Source organism: Microtus pennsylvanicus, chromosome 3 (assembly GCF_037038515.1).
Source record: "Microtus pennsylvanicus isolate mMicPen1 chromosome 3, mMicPen1.hap1, whole genome shotgun sequence".
Classification (NCBI taxonomy): Eukaryota; Metazoa; Chordata; class Mammalia; order Rodentia; family Cricetidae; genus Microtus; species Microtus pennsylvanicus.
The window spans coordinates 66,577,026-66,605,023 of record NC_134581.1 but is presented as its reverse complement, the minus strand read 5'-3'; the positions used below and the strand labels follow the sequence as shown (position 1 = coordinate 66,605,023).

The window sequence follows — 27,998 nt, the reverse complement described above, 5'->3', positions numbered from 1 at the left end:
CTGCCTTGAGATCCTGCCCTGGCTTCTCTTGATAATGAACTAAAACCTGCAAAGCAAATAAACCCCATCCTCCCCAGGTTGCTTTAACCAATGTTTATCACGGTAACAGAGAAGTAAACTAGACCAGCCTCTAGTTACTGACACCTTCACCTAAGAAGCTACACTGGAAACAAACACAGGCCTCCTAGGACTACAAAGTCAACAACCTAAGTTTACAGCTTTAACTGGAAGAGCTGCTGAAATCACTTAACTAGCTGAGACTAACATCATGTGATGCCCATACCTGTTGTGACTCTTGCAGCAAAAATTTGAGTTCCATTCTTACTGAGGCCAGACCACCACCCTGGGCCCCATGAAGGCTACAGTAACTAAGAAACACTCTTAGGAGGTCCTGGTTTTTCTGCAACCACAGCTTCCGTCTTTCTGCATGCTCCCGTTTAGCCTGCAATCTTCGTCTTTCTATTTGGTGGCGCTCATAAGAACCAATGTCTGGCTTGTCCACCATTTCTTCCTGATCCAGAAGTTCACTCTGTACTTTAGAGTATGTTTTACTAGAATATTCTTTAATAACTGATTCATGATTGCATATCTCATGCAAGGCAGCAATTTCCTTTTCAAGCCAGTTGTAGAGCTGAAACCTGAGCTTCCCTCCATCTACTTCATAACCTGTAGCCAAAGTTCTTAATTCAGTCATAAGGATCTTCAAACATGCTCGGAACTTCAGTTGTTCGGCAATCACATCAACCTCAGTATCACCCCCAGCACAATCTTCTTCCTGAGGAGTTAATAATGCCCTAGGGTCTGAGGCCTTGGGGTCCTGCCCATCCTTCTCGGCATTTGTACTCCTCATCACTAAGCCACCTGCGTCATCCTCTTCTAAGGCACTATCATGGTCTTCACCCCAGTCGAGCTTAAGAGGCTCCTCATCAACTGTGACAATTGGCTGACTCCAGTCAAACTGGGAGGAAGTCGCTGCTGACCAGGCAACACCAGCACTGCCATTGCCATTACTCAGTGCTTCTGATCCTGATGGCCCATTCTCCACCCTCTCAGAACCAGAGTCAAGCTGATCTTTTTTTGCAGTTAAAGAAGATATTTTAGTTACTTTAGGAATCTTAGAAAGTACTTCAAGGGCTAAAACAGGACATCCAACTTTAAAATGAGCATTAGCGGTAGTAAAAAATAATTTTCTTTCTATGAGGTTAATTTTATCAGTAATGTTTTTCTCAGTTTTGAGACCTAAAGTTGTCAAAGTTCCTTCAGGGGAAGCAAGATTTCTTCGGATAAGTAAAGGATGTGTTCGAAGGTAGTTGTAAAAACTGAACACCACGGGGTTACAAGACTTGATGATGACTGCAGAAAACAGATAAAAATCACAAATTACTATGTTAATCTGAACATCTACTGAAAAATAACAATATAAATTAATATTTCCCCAAATAAAGGACAATAGCTGGGCGGTGGTGGCACACACCTTTAATCCTAGCACTCAGGGAGCAAAGGCAGGCAGATCTCTGGAAGTTCGAGGCCAGCCTGGTCTACAGAGTGAGTTCCAGGACAGGTTCCAAAGCTACAGAGAAACCCCATCTCAAAACACCAGAAAGAAGAAGTAAAAAAAAAATGTAAAGGACAATAAATATTACTATAAATAAATAAATATTAACCCAGCATTCACTCATGTGATCATTAATTCTATGTAACTGAAACATATGTCAGGGTGATGGATAATCACACGATGTCAAAAAGGTCAGGAGGCACACACAGTAACTTTTACCTGAAAAAGGTCAATGGAAGGGAAATACAAACAACTGGTTCCTTAAAAAAAAAAAGTGGGAGGAATGGGGAAAGAAGCCTGAGTTCTCTAAAAATACCTTGGAAAAAATACACATACATATACATATATACATACATACATACATACACACTGGTATCTGAGATAGGCTCATTATGTAGCTGGCTTGGAATATGCTATGTAGATCAGCCTGTCCTGGAACTAACTCTTGTAGACCAGGCTGACTTCAAACTCACAGAGATCCATCTGCCTCTTCCTTCAGAGTGCTGGGATTAAAAGGCATGTGTCACCACCGCACAGCTAAAACTGTCAACATCTTATATAATTTAAAAAGGTAATTTAGATTTTAAGATGTGGTTCACATACACACAAAATACAATACAAAACTAAACAAATGAATTGTATCTCAAGCTGGTAGTATAGTCACATAAAGATAAACTACAAAGTGACTTTCAAATAAGGATTTGGCTATACATATCTAATAAGATATACCATAACAATAATATAAAAAGGTATAGGTTTTCTCACCATTCTGTTGTAGAACACATATTTGTATTATTATGAAACTATTCCATGCATAAAGAATAGTAAATAACTATGTTGATACTGTGAAAATCCAAGCCTTTTACTATAAGACACACATATGAAACATAAGAGGAATCTCATTTATAGATTAGAAGGAAAACATGATCTCTAGGGGAGAAAGAAGTCCTACCTGCATTCATTCTAACAGCCTAGAAGCAAGAGGACTAGACATTATTCCCCACTCACAGAAGCAGAATTCTTTGGTAGAATGAGCATTTTCGGGTCTAAGCTAGAAAATATACAAGGTGAGCCTGAATCATTCTGCCATGCCAGAAAGCAAGGAAATTATTAAAAAAAATAATAATAATACAAAAAGAAGTAAAAAGCTAGTCAAGATCACCAATGTCTAAACATGGGACAGTCTGAACTGATGTGGGAAGGTCATATGTTAATCTGTTTATTTCATTGGTTAATAAAGAAACTGCCTTGGCCCATTTGATAGGCCAGCCCTTAGGTGGGTGGAGTAGACAGAACAGAATGCTGGGAAGAAGGGAAGTGGGTCAGACGCGATAAAGCTCCAACCCAAGATGGATGCAGGCTAGAATCTTCCTGGTAAGTCACCACCTTGTGGTGCTACACACATTAATAGAAATGGGTTAATCAAGATGTGAGAGTTAGCCAAGAAGAGGCTGAAACTAATGGGCCAGGCAGTGTTTAAATGAATACAATTTGTGTGTTGTTATTTTGGGTGTTAAGCTAGCCGTGCGGGAGCCGGGCGGAACGAAAAGCAGGCCTGCCCGCAGCTCCCTTCTACACTGAACACCCATAAAAAAATTGCTAATGACTGAACATAAGCATGTAAAACTTGTGCGTTCAAAATATCTTTAAGAAAATAAAAAGACTAAGTGATCACCTTTGTATAATATTAAAGAGTGGGGAGGTGGGGAGACAGGAGACACCCTAGAAGCTCGCAGGTCAGCTAAGCTGCTCTTCCAATGACACAGGTTCAATTCCCAACAGCCACATGGCAATTCACAACTATCTGCAACTCCAGTTCCAGAGGATTCAACACCTTTTTCTCACATTTACCATTCAAGCATGTGATGCACATATATACAAGCAGGTGCGGGGAACCCAGAACAAAACAAAACCAAAAAAACTACCACTGCCCTTTTTGAAAAAAATATGGTAACTTTATGGTGATTTTTGAAAAATATCTAATTTGAAATAAGAGCAAAGAAAATACAACTGTGAGAACTAAAATATGTGTAAAATGTGTGAGATCATTTTAGTGCTATTCAAATTATGGTTAAATGCAGACTTTATTACAAATATTAAGTTACAATTTTTAATCACATAATTTCTCAAATCTGAGGCATGGTGGTGTACACTTGCAAGCCCAGCAACAGGGGCTATGACAGGAGGGTCGTAAGTTCAAGGATCGCCTGAGCAGCATAGTGAGTCCAGGCTACCCTAAAACACAAGGTTATGAGGAAAAAGACTATACCTCCATAAAACATGTTCAGAAAAAAAAATAAGGTAACCATCTTTTAAAATGTAAGTTAAGTATACATGCTGCAAATTCCACACAGTGTATTCTGACCATTCTCACTTCCCACTCAAGACCTCCTTTTTACTCTCTCCTAACTCCATGTGCTATTTATTTTTCTTAAATAAGCCACAGAGTCTAATTTGTGCTGCACAAATACACAATGGCATGGGACTATGCACTGGAGCACAGCTGATCTGCAGGGGGTCACACCCTCAAAGAAAATAAACTTCCCTTCCCCTAGAAGTCACAATCAGTAGGTCTTCAGCTGGGGGCAGAGCCTCTTCCCTATAAAACTTGTCTTACTCTTGAATAGATACTGAAAAAAAAAAACACAAAAATCTACCTTGTTGCTCATCATCTTCCTTTGGCGTCTGTTCCAGTAATGTATCCAAGGCTCGGGTGTAATCTTTCATTACCCAATAGGCAAGACTACGCAGAAAAGGGTCAGCATGTAGTCTTTTGCAATCGAATCCTGAGCCATCCTTTTGACAACCCAAAATTTTCTGATTCAAGATGGATATATAAGTGGATGAAGTCTCAAATTCAGATTCAAATAAACGGGCAATAACCATGGCTAGCTGAATATCTTCCATTTTTTCAAGACACACCTGCAAATTTAAATATTAAGAAACACTTACCTTAGTGAAACTAATCTAGACATACATTATCCCACTGGTACCACAAAATTGCCCATTTATGTCTCCAGGGTAGGAGGGGCCCTGAGGCTGAGATCATGAGATGTAGCTAGATGGTTGCTTGGTAGAATTTCAAAGCAGGCAGACAGATGAGCAACCACAACAACCTCTAGACTAGAATGATCGAACATGAAATGAGCACAAAACGAAGTATGCCAGTGTTAGTTATCTCAGTCTTAGGCCAATTTAAATAGCATTCACTTTTAAATTAAACACTACTTAAAATGTTTTGATTGATACATCAGTTCCTCTTAATTTCCAATTATATTTTTTATAAAACTTTGAACTACTTGAGAAAGTTTACTAAGGAAAAATTGATCCCTGTCCTATAAGGGACCCCAAGCCTACTTTAACAGCTGAGCCTGAGACTCTTCAACATCTCCTCTGATTATCTTCTAATCTAACATATCCACTTCAGAATTACAGGCATTTATAACTATAAAAATGTTACAAATATGCTGAAGTGTAAAAAAAAATTCTTTTTAAAATTTATGATATGTTCACTATGCTAGAAGTTTTCTATTTATTCTATCAATTGGGTTTTTTAAAATGTTGTTTAAAATGTTGTTTAAATTTTTTGAAAGTTATAAATTAAAAGAAAAAAATCCCATAAAAATTAATGAGACTCAAGGATTATGTTACTATATTATATTATATATTATATTATATTATATTGGATGTAATATGTAGAATATAATATATAGGGGAAATCTTATATAATATATAGAGAATATGTTATAGAATAACATATATAATATATCGTATACTTTTTTTTTTTTTTTAGAGACAGTCTCTCCATAGCACAGGCTGGCTTCAAACTTGCATTTCCAAATACTATGATCATTTTCAATTCTATTTTTACTTCTGTCTGAATCTAAGTAATTCATAAAGGTAATAACTAACCTAAAAGGAAGAGTCATCAGGAAACAGAACTGTTAATGACTTTTTAATCACCTGACAGGATTACGCAACAAAAGATGCAATGTTTCACCTCCTCACACGCACTGACAACACTTACGGCAGGAACTCTGTAGAATAGCACAAACTGCCACATTAGCGCCAAGTACTCAAACAGCAGCTTTTCTGCACAAAATAAGGCAGCCATAACCTATGCACATACTTAAATGGCTCAGAATCACAAGGTGGATGGTAAAAAGACACTCATAAACTACTCTTGACATTTTCTGCAAGTCTTACATTTTATCTTAATGTGTAACACCCACACCTGAAGCTGTAATTCGCCTTAAACTGATCAGCGCCACTGTCTGACTTCAGCAAGCGCTGGTTATTTCACTCTTACAAACGTCTAACAAAACTTACAATCGGCTCGAAGGCCCCACTGCATGATTGCTATTTAACGTTTATACCTCTATGGCATCTTTCAATGAACCAGCTAACAAGAAAAAGGCAGCAGACTGTTCAAAGCGTTGTTTTCCAAGTAATGAAAAAGCATTTTTCAAAGCAGCTTTCCGCCATCTATCTTCATTAAAGTTGTGGCTGAAAAATGTTGTCATTTTCTCATCGTGTTGTGACCTGGGAATGAGGACACAAAACATTAGTGACTATCTCACACTTAAAATATTTTAATTATTTATAGATTGTATGAAGATAGAGAAAAAAGGAAAAAAAAACAGAGGCAGGCTGATCTCTGTGAGTTCAAAGCCAGCCTGGTCTACAAGAGCTAGTTCCAGAACAGGCTCCAAAGCTAGAGAGAAACCCTGTCTCAAAAAAAAAAAAAAAAACCCAACAACAACAACAAAATATCTCATCTTTTAAACTAAACTAAAAGATATTTTCCCCATTCAAGGTAAATAAAAGAACCAGGACATAAAGAAGTGAGCTGACTTGACAGAGTTCCATGAGACCATGTGAAGTGCTGAGGCACATTACCTGAACAGACCCCACACTACCGCTTTCTTCTTCATTGAAAGGTAGAATAAAGCAGCATCTAAGGCATCATTGTTCCTTTGAAAAGAAGCTTTGGCAACCTAAGAGTAAGTAAAATAACATATAACTGCTTGAAAAAGAACCACAGTTAATTACTCCAACAATTAATGCTTCATTTACTCCCTTAGCTCACAACTACAGAAATGAGAATATATGGACCCAATAGCTTATGATGGCATCCTCCTAGAGAAAAGCATCTGTATGCCAGTAATCCTAATAACAACAGCATGGTAGGTAGTATTTATGAGACTGTTTATACTTGGCACCTGGCTGGGCACCTTTCATTAATCTTAGTGAGTATTACCCACTATGAAGTACTACTAGTGTCCTCATTTTATAGGGGAGGGAACTGAGCCAAGAGCTTTAAGTAAATAGCTTAAATTCACATATTAAGGGGAGGAAAGGAAAACCTAGGTAGGAATAAACTAACAACAACAGAAAATTCAATAGATATGATCATCTTTTGAAAACTCTACACATTGTTTTCTTAATGTGCATCTCTGTGGATAAAGAAGCATGCTGCCAAGACTGACAATCTGAGTCTGACTGTTGTTGTTTGAGGGTTCTACTATATATTCCAGGATAGCTTTGAGCTCACTATGTAGCCCAGGGTGGACTCAAATTAGGGCAACCCTCCTGCCTTAGCCTCCTGAGTGGTAGCACTATAAGCATTCACCCTACACATAGCTTATGTTTTTTGAAAGAGGACCTTACCATGAAGCCTAAACTAGCCTGGATGTGCTCTGTAACCCGAGCTGCCTTTCAACTCCAGATCCTTCCCTGAGCTTCTAAAGTACTAGGGTTGCTGGAGCATGTCCAAGTGTTGTGTTTGTTTTCAAATAAGGTACATGTCAAACATAATGTCTAAAAAATTCTATTCCATTAGCTGGGCATGTAGTGGCTGGCACAAGCCTTTAATCCCAACATTCAGGAGGCAGAGGCACGCAGAGTTCTAAGTTCAAAGCCAAATTGGTCTATATAGTGAGATCCAGAACAGCCAGAGATGCAAATACAGTGGAACCCTGCCTCAAAACAAATACTACATATAAGAACAACAATAAAAAAACTGCTGCCTAGACTTTTATAAAGGTCAAGTGTGAAACTCTATGTGCAGCCACACATGTACACACACACATGCAAACACACAACAAATAAATTTGATTCTAGCCTGGTGGTGGTGGCGCAGGCCTTTAATCCCAGCACTCACGAAGGCAGAGGCAGGCGGATCTCTGTGAGTTTGAGGCCAGCCTAGTCTACAGAATGAGTTCCAGGAGAGCCAGAGATAAACAGAGAAACTTTGTCTCAACAAACAAACTTCTAAAAATTATTCTAAGAAACTCTCAAACTGTAAAAACTAGTTCTCTATAGTAGGTTTTCTGGAATTTTAAAAATGGTATTAATGTTTGCTAGTAGAGGCAGGAAGAGAGACTAGGCTACATAACACTCTGTTTCAAAAAAAAACCATGAAGGGTAGAGAAGCAACAGAGAAGGAATAGAAATGTATAAGTATTTTGAAGGGGGGTAAACAGGGATGGGTGCTTTAATTGGGAGGGAGATAAATACAGAAGAAAGAAAGAATAGCGTGTGTGCATATGCATAACAATGATTAAACAAATAGGAAACATGAATTTAAGAGTGAGGGGAGAAGAAAGAAGGGGAAATGACAGTCTTTTAAAATCCAATGAAACAAAGTTACCTTTTCAATGCATCTTCGAAGTGTGTTAACATTCCTCACCCACCAGCCTATTCCCATGGCTCTTAATTCAGACCATTGAGGGTCCCCTCTTTGAATTGCTGGAATCATATTGATTAGTTCTTCCTCTGCTTCAGAATGAAAAGCCCAGGCAAAATGGCAGGTAGACACACCTAAATTGGAAACATGAAACAATAACCTTGTGAACTATATCAATAACAACAAAACAATATTTTGCTTAGTTACATATTTCTTGTTTTCTAAAAAGCATTTTCAAGCAGAAAGACAGAATAAAAGAACTCTCAGGACTTTATATAAGCTTCTGAATTCAAGATCAGTGACAAGACATATAACATCCAAATGACTTAACTTTTATTCCACATAAAATTTCATATTTAAAATAAAACAAAAATATTAAGAGATGATGTGGTATAGTATCACATGCATATAATCCCAGTACTCAGGAGGTAGAGACAGGAAAATCAGAAGTTCAAGATCATCTTCAGTTTGAGCCCATCCTTAGCTACCTGAGAACTTGAAACAAAAGATTAACACTGAAATTCAATCAATGAAAAATAAAGATACTTGAGTAACAAACTATTCACATGTACAGGTACCAAATTTACAAAGAGCAAACACTGGTCAAGCAGAAAGTTTTGGCCTACAAACATTAATATTTCCACTGTCATTTACCTGAGGACGGCATCCTTTGGCACTGAATTCTAAAACTTGCTCTATCCTTTGCTCTAACCAGAGAGTTAAAGGTTACTTAAGCCAAGCTCTAAACATACTTCCAGTTGCATTTAATGTAAAGAATATACACAGGCATGAGGCTCATCTCGCTAATTAAAAGGGAAGAATAAAGAACTAAAAGACCTACCAGAGTTGAGGGAGGAAGAGACAGGTGAGAGAGGAAGAAGTGGGAGGGGAGGTAGGAGCGGAGGGGAGAAGGACCGAACAGATAAATGAATCAGATATTGATTATAGGCTGAGTTTTGACATCAAACACTACTGGTAATGTAAATGAATATTCTTTCTGAAGGACATTTTGCTAATACTAAGGAAGAGTTAAGGAGCTAAGAGTTAAGTCACCCTCTTACTCAGTAACTCAATTGCTAGGAAACTAACAAGAAATATATACCTGTTCCAAAAATGTTAAATTAATAAAATAACATGTGGAAATAATCAGAACACATAGATTAAAATATAAAGAAAAATAACAATATTAAATATAAGTATTTTATGTAAAACTGTAAGATAATTCATTGCAATGATCATTGAATTTTAAAAACCAGAAAATCTAAATGTCTTGAAAATAAGGGTTAAGAAAATGAAGAATATTTTTAATGCATAGCAAAATCTTGGTTTTGCCAAGCATGGTGGAATGCCTGTAATCCCAGCACTTGGGAAGTAGAACAAGAACTGCCACAAGCTCTGGGTCCACAAGAGCATGGTATGCAGTGAGACTTTACTTCCAAAACAATAAAAATAAAAATAAATCTTGTGTGGCTAGAGCAATGGCTCATCGGCTAAGAACATTGACTGCTCTTACAAGCTTGTACAGACAGGAAGGTAGACAAAACACTCATACACAAAAAGACACCAAAAATTAAACATAAATGAAAAAAACTAGCTCTTATTTTCAAAGACTATTTTAGAAGGCAAAGTAGTAAAGACAACAGTCCAGCAAGCTTGGGATTCTAATGACCATATTCCAAACCCCAAATGGGCATACAGTCTAAAGAAATGAGAACCAGACTGGGAGTCTAAATGCTTATAAAGAATCCTGTTTAGGGAAGTCACACTAAAATTCTATTGTTTCTATAGGAGGAGGATGATAAATATCTGTCTCAAATCAGGGGTGTGGCAACATGTTGGACCTAAGCAAATGTACTAGGTCAATATGGGAAATCTTCCTGAAACATTAACTTTCCTTGATAGCAACAAAGAATATATACTTAAATAAAAATTAATAAAGTGTGGCCTGGTGGAACATGCACATAGCCTCATCACCTTGAAGCTCAAGGAGGATCACCAAGAGCTCAAGGCCAACCTGTGACACACAGAGAGATCCTATGAAAAGGAAGGGGGGGACAGAGACACAACAACACAAAGAATAAAATTTATGTTTTTAAAGAGAAGGCATCAGACAACTTCAGAGCTGTCCCATAGAGACACTGCATTATTACAGCCTCGGGCATACATCTCCTACTACAACTTTACCACTACTGTAGGAACAACAGTCACAGAGCAGGGCAGAGCTGCGGGACAGAAACAAGAAATACATGACAATCTCAGGCTACTGTCACATGATTCACCTGCTGCTAAGACACAAACGCACCCACCACCACCTCATTAAATCAAAGGGGTAAAAAGATTCAAACAGCAAGTAGAGTACCTTGATGAAGGAGCTGGACTCGGTATAAAGGAGGCAGTGATGTTAACAGGCATGTGTGCAAGCGCATTGCTAACAAGTATCTCAAACCACACTCATCTAAGGTGTCTCTTCCTGCAATTTTAACAAGAAAATATGTTAAGAAAGAAGAGATTCAACAGGATTGAACAGCCACAGATTCAAAAGGTATGAATTGAACATTAAACTTTGCAATAATCTGCACAAAATATATGTATTTTAATGTACTCCTTTGCAAATAATTTAGTGTTTTTACAAAATCTGTATCTTTATAAGACACAAATATTAAAACTACTAAGTGAAAAATTATTTGGAAAAATAAAGTTACCTATTAGTACAAATAACAGTCGTACCTATACTTACTCATACTAAATGAAAGAAACATTGAAATCTAGTGAAGTGTGTAACTGTGCTTGTGGATCAGATGTAAGCTCTCAGCTTCTGCTCAGCGCCATGCCTTCCTACTGCTTGTCTCTCTGCTACTATGCTCTTCACCATGATGGTCATGGGCTCACTCTCTGAAACTGGAAGCCCCAAAAAACCTTCCCTTCTATAAACCTGCTTTGGTCATGGTGTTTCTTCACTACAATAGAACAGTAACTAAAACAGTAAGTTTACAACTCTTGGCAGACTTTTTTTTTTTTATGAACTGAGATTTTTACTGACAGATTTAACTAAAGTAAAATCTTTGTTACAATAATTTAAGAAACTAACATTTTTCTAGGCTGTTTAACTTGACCAAAAACTACCAAAGATTTGAAATTTTATTCTCTGGGCTAGTAGTGTTAGGTTAGAAAGAGCAACTTGAATCTTTAGCTTGACTCCACAAATTTACTTTACAGTGCAAAAGCACTGACAGAACCTAAGCCAGCAAATGATGGAGTCCCCAGAGGCAAAGGATTTTCCAGAAGAAATCAAAATACGTCATTGTTGAGGTGCAGTTTCAGCTCTGCTTCCTATATGCATTCATCCATTTACACACCGAGCAGTTTTATATCTACTGTATAGTGTCTAAGACCACTACAGGACTGGCAGAGGTAAAGTAATTTAATGCATATAGGGAAATAAATGCTATGGACCGAGAGATGGATGTGCTGAATCAAGAGTGTTCTGTTTAATATAATGGAGCCAAAGAAGAACTTTACAATGGGATGAAATCTGAGCAGATACCTGAGGTTAGGGAATGAGCCATGTATAGATATGGAAGAGCATTCTATGCACAGGAAAGGCAAATGTAAAGGCCCTGAGAAAGGAGCATGCGCCAGTGTTCACGGGCTAAGAAAAAGGCCCAAACAGGAAGTGGAAATGAGCACACTGATCCATGAGAACTGATATGAGAGCATGTGCCAGTGAACTGGACATCAATATGACAGAAGCTGTCTCACCAGAACAAAGAGAAAAGGTCTCTTAGAGTCTTTTGACTGAGATATACAAATTATTTCAACTTTAAGTTCAATTCCCCACCTATGAAATGAAAATACCCATTCCTGCCTTGTCTAGTTCATGAACGTGCACTGTGACCAGAATCATATATACTATTAGCAAGTGAGTGATAAAACTTTTTTTTTTTTTTTTTTTACAATAACATCTTTTTTATTTTTATGTGAGTGATAAAACTTTGTATCAGAGAGTTTAAACTATTTCATGCATTACAAAAAGTATACACTTTTAAAAAGATTTTTCTATGTTCTTTAAAAATTGTTTGTGTGTATGTCTGTATGCCTATGTCTGTGTGTCCGTATGGGTATGGGCACATGAGTGAAAATGCACAAGGAGCTCTAAGGAGCCAGAGTATTCTAGAGCTGGATCACAGGCAGTTCTAAGCTGTTCAGTGTGGGTACTGAGAACCAAACTGGGTCCTCTACAAAAGTGCAAGCACTCGTAATGGCTGTACCGTCTCTCCAGCCCCCAACCCTACTTTCTAACTCCCCAGAGAAAAACAGCTAACAGTATCAATTGTGCAGGGCTTACAGCCGTTCTAGGGATGGTACTGCCCCACTTCCCACAACTGTGTAATACTACTTCTCAACATTTCTAGAAAGTGTGTCACAAGCAAACCTTCTAAGATCTCTGGTTATTTAAATCCACAGAAGGAAAATTGTAGGGCTATAGTGTGAGAACTTAAACCTGTCAACAATATTTATGCTTATGGCAAACATTTTTATCCCCACTCCCAAAGTGATTTAATGCAGGCTTGAAAGCAACATTTTCCACATATGAACCCTAAAACTGCCATATAATGCCTATATGACTGATTATATATGAATCCCTTAAATTTTCTACGGATTATTACCTTCATGTGAGAAAGAGAGAGAATTAGCCACCTATCCACTAGGGGATTATAATTAAATGGGATAAAGTACCTAACACATAGTAATCCCTAAATCCTCTATAATATTTAGTGCATGAACAAATGAATGCATGATCAATAATTTTGTTTCCTTTGCAAATGTCATTGCTTATAATCAAACCTATGGCCTTCAACTAGCTGGACAGGAAAGAATGATATCTAGTTTCAAATGGCAAAATACACATTACATTAAATGTCTGAAATTTTTGCACAAATTTATATAGCTATAAAAAGTCATTTATGGGCTGAAGATTGTTCAGCATTTAAGAGCTCTTAATGTTCCTGCTGAGGACGTGGATTCAGTTTCCAGCACACACAATCAACTGTAACTCCAGTTTCAGGGGATTTGATACAGGCTCTAGGCATGCATACAGGGCATATACACAGATGTAAGAAAAACATTCACCAAATAAAATAAACCATTTTCAAAAACTATCTATGCCTCAAATGGAAAAATAAGCAAGCTGATTTCTGATATCCCTAAAAGCTTCATGATACAAAAAAAGAAAAAAGAAAAAAAGGGATCATTTTTACCACTCAAAGAAAACATCATTAGGAATCAATCTTTTTGAAATACTAAGACAAATGTTTGAATATAAGTACTCATAGAATGCATACAGACTTCACAAATCTGTACGTTACACACACAAGTGACAGCCTGCCTCAATTTTCTTTTTTTACAATCAAGTATAGTTTATAGTAATTATCCATGAGTCTTTTTCCCTACAAGACTTGAAAGAAAAAAAAAACTCAACATGTAAGTCATTACACAGACAGCACAGTATTTTTACTAATAATAAACCTAACATTTATGGTGAGACAATTTACCTGAGTATTTATCCCTGTTTTCATCAAGCTCAGTACTGGTGGTTGCCACAGTATCAGCCAGTGCTACCAGGAACATCTGCTCCAAGCGGGTAAGGCCTGGTAGACTTGAGTGCATTAGATGACTGGAAAGTACTCTAGCATGCTCCTGGCCAAAGTAAGCTGGTCCATATTGTGACAGGTTTATTACTTTTGATTTGTTCTCTCTCTTCTCTGGCTCTAAATCGATATCATCTGTTGTTATCTCCTGGACTTGGAACAGCTCTGAATACTGATCCTCTGCTTGACTTTCAATATGAGCCTCATAGCTCTGTGGCTTTTTGGTACTCTCCTCTGAAATTCTGTAGGACATGTCCTGATCTGCAGCAAGCAATGCATGTAGTGGTAGCGGAGGAATAGAATCTATCTCAGTATAATCCCGAGTGCCATCCTTTCCAACGGTAACTGTATCCTTTGCTGTACTGCCGCTCACACTAATGGTCCGAGACAGATGCCTTTTAGTTCCTTCTCCAGCATCAGGATCCCTAACTATTGCAACTTCACCAGCAATACACTTTACTAAGTGGGAGAGAATGGCTTTAGCTCTTCTAACTTTCCCTAAGTCCATCAGTTCTAACAGCTGAGTGGGATGATACTGTGGGAGAGTCGGAGACAGTGCATGTGCAGCCTCAAATAAGCCACCATCTTGAACTACAGTTGGTGAACAGAAGACATCATCAGTGATAGCTGCTCCTTCAACAATACTTTTTCTTGCCAACATAGTGGATTTAAAGGCAGAATGATCTTGTATCGCTGTCTCTTCAACAGGACTGTCAGCTTCAATGTCTCCGAATTTGACAGAATGCTTCCACTGGGCATACACATGCATTTCACAGTCCATTCCCACCACCAATATCCCATCTCTTACCCAAGAAAGAGATACAGGCAGTGAAGGTGTGCCATCCACAGAGGATACCAAGTCTATAGATCTGAGAAGAACCCATCTTGACCTAACTCCCTGTTTGATACTACCACCTAGTGGTAAAGTAATGACAGCTACTCCATCCTTACTGTTAGCTTGATCAGTAACAATTCCTGAAAGTCTTCCATACATGAAGATATTAGCACCAACCCCCACTGTAAGAATGTGAGAGCCATCTTCCTTTGATACCCAGTCCAAATGTACTAAATGCTTGATATTTGGAATAAGGTATCTATCCTTACTTAAAAAGGCATCTGATTTGCTATACACAAACAGATTACTGTCAACGCTGACCCTTGAATCAAGTACACTCCCAACCTTAACCAAATCATCAAGATGGATCGTTTGTTCTAAAACCCATTCTGATCCTCCTGTAGATTCACATTCAAATATACAGACATGCATAGAAAACTCTTTAGAAATAAAACCGTTGTGGTGGACAGGCTGCTTGTAAGCCACTGCCAGGCGGCCTGTGTATGAGCAGCTAACAGCAACAGGCCTTCCCACAATGCTCACAGTACTGCTATTATCTTCTCCTTCATCATTCATCAGGGGCCATCTCCTCCAGTGATAGGTTTCCTTCCCATCACTTGTATTGCACAGTGAATTAGTTTCCATACAACATTTCCAGAAGCGTACTTTGTTGTCCGAACAAGTTGTAACCACTAAGTAAGGTGCAAGGCACACTGGATAAATTGAAGAGGAACTCAGATGACCTTAACAAAAGGGAAAGAAAAACAGTCATAATCAGAGAACCACAAAATGTAAGATCAGTAGATCTTATCTCTTACTCAGTTTAATTCACCCTCTGTTAAGGTTGAACCAGAACCCTCACATGTCATTCCTGTCTATAATCACTAACGCTTCCCATCTATCTCCAAACATAAGATAATGACTAATATTTTGGGGTCTTAAAACCTGGATACAAGTTCCAATCTATCAATACCTTTGGAAGAATGGAAAAATCATTTAGTCACATAAGTCTGTTCCATATAAATAACAGGGAACAGTAATTACTTGACTTGGGATGTTACTGTCTATGAAACATTTGAAAACATTTCATAAGGCCTCTGTAAATATAATTATTTGTGAGCTTCAATAAACAAATGAGCATATGCCAAACTTTCCAAGTATCTTTAAATATTTACTAGTTAGTTATGTGTATGAGTATGTGTATATGTCCAAGTTTGTATATATGCACATGAGTACAGGTGACCTTGGAGGCCATAAGAAGTTGACAGATCCCTAGAGCTGTATTTACAAGAGGTTATAAGCCGCCTGATGTGGGTGCTTAACTGTAATTTTCTAGAAGAGCAGCAAGTGCTCTTAACCAGACAGCCATATTTAAAAGATTTTAAAAAGATTTTAAAAGATTTTTTACAAACTTTGTATTTGGGAAATATACCTACAACCCCAGCCCTTATACGGCAGAGCAAAAGGATTATAAGTTCAAAAATTTCCTAAAATACATCAATGAGTTTCAGACAGCTTCAGCTACAAAGATTCCATCAAAAACCAACCAAAAATAAATAAAAAGATTTGTCTAGATCTGCATCAAAAACAAAAGCCCATAATAAAATTTTTCTCAAGGTAATCTTTCCACTGTGAATGCAGATATGTCTGAGGGACGGATAAGAACACCCCATACTCAGTATCCACCAGAAATCAAAATAAGATTGAACCTCCATTTTTGTTTGTCAGTATCTGATGGAGGAAGGTCATTGGCTAATAAAGAAACTGCCTTGGCCCATTTGATAGGCCAGACTTTAGGTGGGTGGAGTAAACAGAACAGAATGCTGGGAGGAAGAGGAAGTGAGCTCAGATGCGAGACACCATGCTCCACTCTCCCGGGCAGATGCGATGAAGCTCCAACCCAGGATGGATGTAGGCTAGAATCTTCCCGGTAAGCGCACCTTGGGGTGCTATACACATAAATAGAAATGGGAAATCAAGATGTAAGAATTAGCCAGTAAGAAGCTAGAGCAAATGGGCCAGGCAGTGTTTAAATGAATACAATTTGTGTGTTGTTATTTCGGGGACTAAGCTAGCCAGGTGGCCGGGAGCTGGGTGGCAGAATGCAGCCCACAGCTCCCACAACAAGTATCATTATCCAAGGAACTCTCCAATTAGAATTCCACAAGTGGCAAGTCATTTCAAATGCAGCCTCCAGTCCAATCCTTCAAACTACCTCATCTGCCTTGCTAAAGTCAGTATAATTACAGGCCAGTCACATTCTGCTCTGAAAATAAGATATATCGATGGTGGAGAGGGGACAGATAGAAAGACCAATAATAGATAGATAGGTAGATGATATATCTTTAAAAATAAACTATTTCCAGTATATGAGTGCAGGTGCACATGTGTCAGGGTGTACACGTGGAGGACCCTGCCACCTTCTAGGACCTGAGAGTACACTCAGGTCATTAAGCAGAGAATGCCTCTACTGCACAGCCATTTCAATGTCCTGAAATGCATATTTTAATGTGAGGTATGTTGTCTATATTTTGAAATACTATGATAGCAAAACTTCAGAGAAGAAATACATTTGTCTGTGAACTACTGAAGCTCATTTTGCTATTATATTCATATCTAGATGGCTCAGTACTGAAGATACGTGCCCCCACATCTCATAGCTTAAGTATGATCTCTGAACCTATCATAACTGACTCCTGCACAATATACTCTGACCTACACATGTATTATGTTGTGGCATCCCATCCCTATATTTTAAGGCTTCACTCTGTGATAATCATGTTTTACCTTTATTATGTATGTGTGAACAAGATTTGATAGATACTTTTAAAGAAAAAGGTATTCCCAACACCCAGGAGGCTAAGACAGGAAGAAGCCAAAAGATCAGGGCCAGCATGAGCTACATAATGAGAAAAAAAAAGAAAGGAAGGCGGGGGAGGGGGAAGAAATGCAGCCTCTTATAAATACTTCCACTTCTTCGGAGATAAATTTTAGATTCCTTGTTGCCATGAGAAAATATACTTTTAAACTGTTTGGTTTCTTCTAACCATTACCTACTCCTCCACATGAGCATGGTCAAGAGAGCCAAAAAACTAAATTTATCATTAAAAAATATTATTAACAAAACATGCTTGTAAATGGTTAGATCACTATAAGTGATAACTAAGTCAATGTCATTGTAGCACACATCAGAAGACAAGACTCTGAGCTACCACTGCTCAGTCTCAAGAACACTACCTGCTGAAGGTGTTGCTCTTATTACTTCGACAGCTTCCGGTAGGTCCAGAGGCTGACTGTACACCAGTCTGGAACTCAGAATGAGTTTACTAGCAGTTTGGAGATTGGCAATTGACGATGAGTGAGGCATGGAGCTCACACTCGGGGGCGTTTCTGGAGAAGAGTCCACCTTCTTCTGTCCAGGTACTGAGAGCAGGCTGTCAGATGAGATCCCTTCTGCAGCTTTGGCTGTGCAAACACATTTGAGATGTTTCATCACACTATATATGAGGGAGGATATTTTCTTATTCTCTAAGAAATGCAGCTTCTTGGAAGTACTTCTACTTCTTAGGAGACAATTCTCAGATTCCTTATGGGTTCCTTGAGAAGATATACTTTTAAACTATTTGGTTCTTTTTTTACCATGACTAACTCCTTCACATGGACATGTCAGGGGAAAACCACAACATATGAGGTCTAAAACCTTAACTTACATACATAGCACAGCACTCCTACGCCTTAAATGCACTAACACACAAACTCTCATGTCTAACCCCAGAGACACTAATTATATCAACTTGGGACAGAGCTCAGTAATCTGTACTTTTAATAAGCAACCTAGTAAGCTAGTGAGATTGTTTAGTAGGTAAAGACACTTATTTCATGTTTATAAAACTGGTTAGTAATGTAATTATGAGAAATAATAGGATCTTTTTGATGCTTCTTAGTACTTTGTACTAATTAGTTTAAAGTAGATTCACCTTGACAAGGAAAAGACAAATGTCTGAGATGATGAGGCAGCTACACTGAATCAAAGATGACACATAACATTATGTATTGAGATGTCACACGGCAATCCACAAAAACAGTTAAGTATCATATACAAGTTAAAAACAAAACTATGTAAAATACCCTATTACCCACAGAGTCAGCCTAATATGGCAATCCATGCAATTCTTTAAATTAGCTCTCAAAAAGTAGTATAAAAACAAAACAAAAAACTACCCAATATAGTCTAAAGAGTGAGCTTGTGGCTGGCCTAGGCTATATAATGAGATTGTGCCTCAAAAAACCAACAAACAAAAAGAAAACTGGCCTGGAAATACAGCTCAATGAATTCCTAGCTAAAAGCTACTGAGTGCCAAATAATGCCCCCCAAATTCATTTTTTTTGCTTTATAATTAATCTAAATGTGTATAGTAAGGCATATAGTAAGGCATATAGAAATTATTGTGTTTCTTAATGCTAACTTCAGGTGTTTAATTATATTTTGCCAAACAGCAACTGTTTCTCATAATGCTAAGCTGATACACAGTGTATCACAGAACAATGAGAGTCTACAAAAATGTACCAGCAGAGCTCACTTTTAAGACATGGCATCACAAACAGGCAGTAAATACTCGATAAATGTTAACTAAAAATAACTCAGCCAACCTTTCTTTTTTTTATTTCCAGTGTGCCTAATGTGCCCACAAACTGGTTTCTTTTCAGGGTCAGTCAGTTTCTGAAGCTCAGCATGGTTGTACAGATCTTCTAAACCTAACACTCAGGAGACTAAGTATTTTGGGCTGTGCTTTATCAAAGCTCAGGCTATATCACAAGACCCCACCCCCCACAAACACATCAAAATAGTAATAATAATGTAAAATAAATAAAGCTTGGCAGAGATTCTTACTCTCATCATCAACACAATTTATAGTTCATTGTTTCATCATCAAGAATCAGCCAATCTAAAGAATTTACTATAAAGTATTTTTATTTTGCATCATCCCTGTATAAAACAGTACATAATTACTTACCTAAACACGCTTGTACAGATTTAAGATGAAGGTGCCACATATGGAGAACAGAGTTATTATTACTGTCCTTCTCAATGACTACTAAAAAGAATTTTTCTGAAAACGGTGGTGGGCGATATCCTATTATTCAAAGAGAAAGAGAATAATTAATGTTTTTCTGTAGGATTAGAAAAACATTTTTAAAGATAAAAAAGAACCTCTTGATATATGCACAGAAGTTGAAAAGAAAGCAAAATGTGATTTACTTGAATATGATTTGTCCTTTCAAAAATTCTTGCTGACTTAATTCCCACTGTATTAAGGTACTAAGAAGGTAGAAACATTATCTGACTGTAGTTTTCAGAGTGGGGCCTTTAGAAGGTGGTAGGATTGGATAAGGATGTCAGGATGAAGACACTATGTTGCATAATGTGGCTTTCTAAGAGGCAAAGAGAAGAGGTTTATTCCCTATCTCTTCCTATGTGATATTTTGAGCTGGCCCTAGGACTCTGCTACCATCAGATACAGTCTTTCAACCTTAGACCAAAATCACAGCTAAAATCTCTCTGTTTAAACCGGTTATGGCACTAGACTACTGAAGTACATTAGAAAATGGACTCATACAGGAAGAATTCATTTTAAGGATGGTTTTTAATTTTTAATATAATTTTTGTGTCAAAAGCTACAGAGCTATCAAATCTAATCAGGCTCTATCAAGTGTACACAAAGAGGTCAGTGATATGGCTGATGGGTAAACAAGTTTGTCACACAAGATTGAGTTCAATTCCCAGAACTCACGAAAAGGTAGAGAGAGAGAGAGTGCCTCCACAAAGTCGTACCCTTCCAGATGCACACTAAAAACTCTCTCTCATACATACACAATATTAAATAAAACTTCAATTTAATAAATACATAAAGGCAACACAAAAGGAATCCAAAGATAGGCCATTAATCAGGCATTGAAAATTAAACGTGAGGGTCAGTGAGATGGGTCAGGGGTAAAAGAACTTGCTGCCAAGCCTGAAGATCTGAGTTTAATCATCAGAACCCAAGTTGTCCTCTGACCTCACATGCACACACATACAAAGATAGATAGATAGATAGATAGATAGATAGATAGATAGATAGATAGATAGATAGATAGATAGAAAATTTTTTATCCTGTTATGCTTTTTTACATGAAATTAACATTTTTAAAGATTTGTAAGTAATTTGAGAGAGCAACAGTGGTAAAGGAAGGCACAGAGAACAAATAGGAATTTCACAGATGGGTACATTTTTTCCTGTTCACAGCTGTGTTCCTTGGAAGTGAAAATGAGACCTACATTGAACAATATAAACTTTCTTTTAAAATGAAAACTTTTGGGCAGCAGGGGTGGTGGTGGTGGCTCAGCTGGTAAATGCTTGCCAGGTAAGTGCGAGTACCTGAATTTAGTCCCCAGCCATTCATGTGCACAAGAATATGCAAACCTACTTTGTATATAGATTCAAACAAAACACAAACAAAAATAACAGTATTTTAGCTGGGCGGTGGTGGCGCATGCCTTTAGCCCCAGCACTTGGAAGGCAGAAGCAGGCAGATCTCTGTGAGTTCAAGGCCAGCCTTATTTACAGAGTGAGTTCCAGGATAGCCCGAGTCACACAGAGAAGCCCTGTTTCAAAAAAACAAATAAACAAAAACAACCAGTATTTTAGGCAAATAATAAAAAAACTATTTATTATGATTCTGAAGATTTTTATTTCACTAGTTTGATAATGTAAGCAAAAATATCACCTTGAGAAATGCAGTAGGGGGCTGTAGAGATGGTTAAGAGCTCTGGCTACTAGGCTTGATAGTTTTATGTCAACTTGACACAGGCTGGAGTCATCAGAGAGGAGGGAACCTCAATTGAAATAATGTCTCCATAAGATCCAGCTGTTGGAGTCAGACAGTGGTGATACTCGCCTTTAATCTCAGCACTTGGGAGGCAGAGGCAGGTGGATCTCTGTGAGTTAGAGGCCAACCTAGTCTACAAAGCAAGTTCCAGGATAGCTAGGGCTGTTACACAGAGAAACCCTGTCTTGAAACCAAAAGATCCAGCTGCTGGGTATTTTCTTAATGGTTCCATTCCTGGCCTGGTCGTCCTGGATCCTATAAGAAGGCAGGCTGAGCAAGCCAATAAGCAGGAAACCTCGGTAGCCTCTGCATCAGCTCCTGTCTCCAGGTTCCTGCCCTGCTGGAGTTCCTGTCCTGACTTCTTTTGGCGATGAACTTTCATGTGGAAGTGTAAGTCAAATAAAATCTTTCCTTCCCAACTTGCTTTTGGTCATGATGTTTCATCAAAGTAACAGAAACCCTAGCTGTAACAGCTGCTTTTCCAGAAGAGCCAGGTTCAGTTATCAGCACCCACATGGCAGCTCAACAACAACCCTTAACTCCAGTCCCTGGGGAGCCAATGCTCTCTTCTCACCTACAGAGGCCCTAGGCACACACTTGGTACACAGACATACATACAGGCAAAACACCCGTATACATAAAATAAAGTATTTTTATTTCTTTAAAAAGCTAGAAAAACAAAAATAAGAAGAGGAAGGGATGAGATGAGAAAAATATGCACGTGTAAAGTCTTTAGGAAAACAGTTATACAATTGGTAGAAAAACCAAAGAGAAACTTTATACACAAAAGAGAAAAACTTTAAGAGAAAAACTTTAAGATGCATTAAAGAAAATAATTAAAATTTTTGCCTAATTTGACAGAGGGATAAGAAATACATCAAAGAGGGATAACTGTTTGGAAACCCTTGGTAAACTAAAATGGCACTCACTGCAGAGAATGAATTCTTAGAGCAGTACATGCCTTTTCATTTTAATACAGCAGGACTGCTATAAATACAAAATCCTAATTCCTAAAAGAAATACTTCATGTGAAATTCTGAAGTTGAAACTAAACATTTTGAAACTAAACATTATACTGTTTGTTTTCTAAAGATCTCATAGAAAACCTACTTTCTTTCCAAAACAGGGGGGCACTGGGAACCAAAGGTGGGCTTTCTGGAAGAGCAGCAAATGCTCTTAACCACTGAACCATCTCTCCAGCCCTGACAACCAGGCAGCTTTCACAGATGACTGCTGGACATGCCCAAGCTTGAGTGATCACTTTAGAACCCCACACATGATGAAAACTGGGAGTTTTTAATGATCAAAATAAGCAAACTCACTTTTCCTCCCAGAGGAGATTCCACTGTTTATTTCAGGCAGTTCTGGAATGGCAGTGAGTCAGTCCACTTCATCAGCTAAAAACAAGTCTCCACCTACCCTCAAAATCATACCTTGTGATGGCTGAAAAAATATTTCTGTTTCCTTCTCCTTTTTCTCCATATCTTCTTTATGTGGTTTATATCCAATAATAAAGTCTTCTTGAAACACATGCAGTAGCTGTGTATTTGTGCCACACTACAAAGGAGAAAAGTGAAGCTTTTCATCTTTGAAATTCCTTCTTTCCCATTCCCCCCACCTTCCCCACACTAATATACAAAACACAAATCTCTATATAAAGTCTATTCTTAATTTAACTAGAAAGAAAACAGCAGGGAGAAAGCAAAGATGTTCTTGAACTAAGAAAAAAAATACTTTCAAAGATAGCACAGCCAAATGCAAAACAGTATCAGATATGTGTCTCAAACAAAAACAAACACTGGCCCTAGAAAGCTCACTCAGAGCTTAAGACCCAGACTCAGTTTCCAGAACACATGTCATGTGGTTCTCAACTGTAACTCCAGCTCCAGGAGACCAAACCCCTGGTCTCCTTGGGCACCAACATTCATGTGTGCACCATACCCAAAATCTGATTCACATGCCTACACATAATTAAAAATAGTAAGATTAAATCTTTAAAAAATACTCAAAAAATACAAATGTAGTTAAATGACATAAACCACTTCCAGCCCTGAGAGCTATGCTCACTAGACTAAAAAACCAGCAGATTTTCCAAGTCTACCTGAGAGTTCCACCAACAAACACTAACGCCTGAGAAAAGCTCTCAGAGCACCCCTGTAGACCATTTGGTGGGGATTGTGAGAGAACCTGTTTATAGTAGATGACAACCTTTGCAGAATACATTTCCATGAGAGTGTAGAGGGTCAAGAGAAGGACCTATGAAATGCACCACTGGAGATACATTGCACGGCCATGTTTCCAGACCGCACAGAGAATAAAAGCAATCACAGAGAGCCACCTAGAACTAACTAGTAAACTGAAATTCAAGGAAAAGGTACAGCAAGGGAATACAATGGAAGAGTGCTGAGACCATCGATGACAACCTCACAGAAAGTAGTTTTGATTAGCTTGGCATTGAATGAACACAGAATAATCTTAAAATTTTGGGTAATTTTCATTTCTTACACAGAATGAAATAGGACTATAATATTAGGTTAAGCCATAAAAAGTATAGATCAGAGCATTTTTAACATCTCTCCAAGTAAAAAGTATAAAATCTCTTTATAACATAAGGTCATCTTCCCAAGAAAAAAGGAACAAATGAAGGGTAATCCTTCATGAGTACAAAACTAAAGAACACAGACAGTGGTGCCAATGCACTTGGAGGCTGAGGCAGTGGTGAGTTCCAGTCAGCTGCCACAAAAACAAACAAAACAATCAGGGAAGGAAAGAGGGGAAAAAAGATTAAGTCAGGGAGGAGGGAACTGAGACAAATAGTGATAGATAAGAGAAAATGAGGGGGGGAAGACGGGACGATCAGAGAACACACTGGGACAAACCTACAAGGAGTTTTAGACTCAGATTTACAAACCATTCACTTGCAGTGGCTGGACTTTACCACCTTGTACTACTGAAAATCAGAAGCAGATGGGAAACAAATCTGGTGTATATGTAAAGTCAAGGGAAGACTAGGTGAGAGTGGACCACACCAATATCCCATGGTGCAGAGAGCAAGGGGGCCCCAGTTGGGAAATGCACTCTTCTAGATCTCTCTGGAGCAGAAAAAGGAAATAACGAGTTGAACTTAATGCATAACAGTGCAGCTTGAGAACAGAGAATCACAATTTCCTTGGAGGCCTCATTAGTAACTTGAGTCTGGCAGCCCCATTTCTGCTACTAAAGCTGATGTGATAATTTCTCCATATAAGTAGAAATATCTTAATTTCCCATAAAAATGCAAGCAGTGTGGAAAAATTATAAGTACCTCTATACTTGTCTTATTTTTCATTTTGTTTTAAAGATGTGGTTACTTCCTCAAAGCAATTTTTTAAATGGCTGTGTAATTCTTTCAGTCCAGAAGCATAGCCCAGAAGAAAAAAAATATTATAAAGATAAATGGACTTTTCCCATTGGTCCTCTTCCCCAGGTAGGAGCTAGAGAGGAAACCTGACTACATGAAGGGCAGGGCTGTGAATAGAAACACCAAGCTGGGGCTACTTTCATCTGCATTTTAATGGATCTCATAAAAATGCCCAATCTGAGCCCCAAGCAAGTAAATGCTGTGTATTCCCTACTGAGCTAAAATGGAAGTTAGAAGGAGGGACCACAGCTGGAGACTCTGCACAGCTGCACTGTGTCTTCCCTTAGGACATGCACACTGGGTTACAGTTTCCCTGGTTGAATCAAACTTCCTTCAAATAAGAGAAAAAGACACAGATAAAGTCAATTAGAGGGCAGAAACTCCTAAATCATTAGTAGTTAGTCACACACACACACACACAATCACACAACCACACTTTGAGATTCACGAGACAATGGATATTTTACCAAATGAGAATCATCTTAAAATATATACATAGAAAACACTGTGAAATAAAGAGAATCAAAGAGCACAGAACATCACCAATTTGAAAGCATGTTTTTACTTGGTCAGTTATTGCATCAAGTTCAATAATGCAGCCTGGTCGGGCAGTAGACTGTTGGCTCACAATGTTAAACACTTCTCCAATAAGTTTCTGTAAACAACAAATGAAAATGTCAATCAGCAAAATTGCCACTCTGTCTTTAAGAGACAGCATCACAGGCGCTAAGCCCCCCCCCCCCCCCGTTAATCACTGATGGACAATGACAATATAGCTAGAGAAATACAACTTTCCATTCTCATTTCTGTTTTTAAAATTAAGAAGTTAGAAAAACTGACAATATTTATGTAAGTAATTCAAAACAGCTAGCTATTTCAATGTCGTCATCAAGACAAATGCAGTTAAGGACCTAGCCCAAAGCCTGAGTGTGTGGTGTATGGATGTTTAGTGCCATCTGAAAATACAACTCTCCAAATGAAATATAGGAATCATGATTGACAAATGAGACTGTCTCTTTAGAGGACAATGTTTGAATTAAAACATGAAGCTAAGTTCTGGATTTCTTAAAACTTCCCAAACTTCATACTGGGAGCAGTCTCCTCAAAACCCACACCAAGAAGCCAGCTCTTTTAAATAAAAATCTTTCAATATCTTAACTAAATGTCTAATGTCCATCTCCAATGTCTCTCCCTGCCATAATGAAGTTTAGATCCCAGTTTAGCCTAAGGTCAGTTCTAAGAGGAAACAACATCCACACTGGACTTGTGGGATCTTTCCAGTTTGTATCAGCAGAATTCCAGAAAACATGTATTGGGATAGATTCTAGGGTTAAATCACAAAAGATAAAATAAGTGGTTGAATATGGCTGAACTTATTGATAAGTATGTTCACCCAAAGTCAGGATTTAAAGTCTTAGCTAAAAAACCCATACAAATGGTTTTGACATTCTGCTGGGTTATTTACTGAAATCTGAACTCAGCTATGGCCTACAATCTGTGAGGCTAAAATTCCAGGATTTCTGTAGCACAGCAAAGACTGTTACTCAGAGAGCATCAACAGACCAATAGCAGCAATAAGAAAGTACTTTTTAAAGTGTTCTGTGCATCTACACTTCAACAGTGTCTCCAGATCCATGTGTATACAAAAGTTTAAGAAGTGCTGCTGCTATAAGTTGGGTGTCCTGATTAGATTTTTGACAAGTTGACACAAGCTAGAATTATTTAAAAAGAAGAACCACAACTGAGATAATGGCTCCATCAGATTGGCCTTTACACAAGTCTGTAGGGTATTTTCTTGATTAATGACTGATGTGAAAGGGACCAGCACAATGGGGGCAGTGCCACCCGTAGGCAGATGGTCCTGGGTTATATAAGAAAGGCAGGCTAAGCAAGCCATCAGGAATAAGCCAGTAAGCTTCATTACTCCATGGCTGTGCTTCACTTAATGCCTCCAAATTCCTGTCTTAAGTTCCTGCCCTAACTTCCCTCAGTGGTGAAATGTGACCAAAAACCTGTAGAGTGAAATAAATGCTTGCTTTCTCAAGTAACTTTTGGTCACAAGTAATAGGAACTCTAACTAAGACACAGGGCATAGAGGGGTAAGACTCTAATTCCAACACTCAGGATGCAACCTGGGCTGCATAGTGAGTTCCAGTTCAGAGCTGAGGTATATCTCAATGGTAGAGTGCTTACCAAGCAAGCACAAGACTCTGGGTTTCATTCTCAGCAACACACAGAGAGAGTGAGTGAGTATTGATGGTTCTCAGTCTTGGCTGCACACTGACTCCTCACTGAACCACTGATGGTTAGGTTCCACTCACTGAGACTTATCTGCTTGCCTAGGGGACAATCTGATCATGAGTCATTCTATAAGCTCCTTGAGGATTTCCAACACGTGGCCAAGACTCTCACATGAACAAGTATAAATTTCAGCCAATGGTTTGTCTTCCCTGTGCAAAACTCTCTACCAACACAAGAGGAAAGATGCACATATGCACAGGTTCCAGCACTGAGAGGGGAAGTGGACACAAGCCTCCATCCCTAACTCAGAAGCTATATCCAAACAATAATTGCTCACAAAGGAAAAATTAGTTTTCTCCAATGAAGTTTCGCAGGGTATATAAACCACTTTCAAGGCCAGGCTCCATGCCCAGCAGTCAAGGGAGCAACACAAAACAAAACCAGTAATACTTCTAGAAGGCTTTATCTCAGGGATTTTTTTTAACTTTGCAGGTCTTCTGCACATACATTATGGTTTCCCAGTTTGTTTTAATGGAATTTCTGTGTGAATGTGTGTATCCCTACATCTGTGTTTCTTGTGCTTTTTCTTTGGCTCTTTTCTTTCTGTTGGTTTGTTTGCTCCTATTCTGATTTGTTTGTTCTAATTTTATCTAATTTTACTTTAATATTATTTGTCAGACGCCTGTTTGTGCTGTGGTAAGAGAAACAATCATGTGGATTTGGGTGGGTGGGGAAGTGGGGAAGGTCTGGGAGGAGTTAGG

General features: G+C 38.2%; 1 protein-coding gene across 4 annotated transcripts in view; it reads right to left on the bottom strand.

Annotated features, from left to right (window-relative positions):
* Dmxl2 (Dmx like 2) overlaps positions 1-27,998 on the bottom strand; it is a 123,421-nt gene that overhangs the window by 41,026 nt on the left and 54,397 nt on the right. For all 4 annotated transcript variants that reach the window (XM_075965877.1, XM_075965880.1, XM_075965879.1 and 1 more), the window contains exons 14-24: positions 25,562-25,651; positions 23,030-23,153; positions 19,742-19,861; positions 17,964-18,191; positions 13,796-15,469; positions 10,603-10,713; positions 8,208-8,377; positions 6,455-6,552; positions 5,932-6,097; positions 4,213-4,477; positions 284-1,353 (exon numbers count right to left, since the gene is read on the bottom strand). In XM_075965877.1, the coding sequence (XP_075821992.1) occupies positions 284-1,353; positions 4,213-4,477; positions 5,932-6,097; positions 6,455-6,552; positions 8,208-8,377; positions 10,603-10,713; positions 13,796-15,469; positions 17,964-18,191; positions 19,742-19,861; positions 23,030-23,153; positions 25,562-25,651 (4,116 nt within the window). The remainder of the gene's footprint in view (positions 1-283; positions 1,354-4,212; positions 4,478-5,931; positions 6,098-6,454; positions 6,553-8,207; positions 8,378-10,602; positions 10,714-13,795; positions 15,470-17,963; positions 18,192-19,741; positions 19,862-23,029; positions 23,154-25,561; positions 25,652-27,998) is intronic.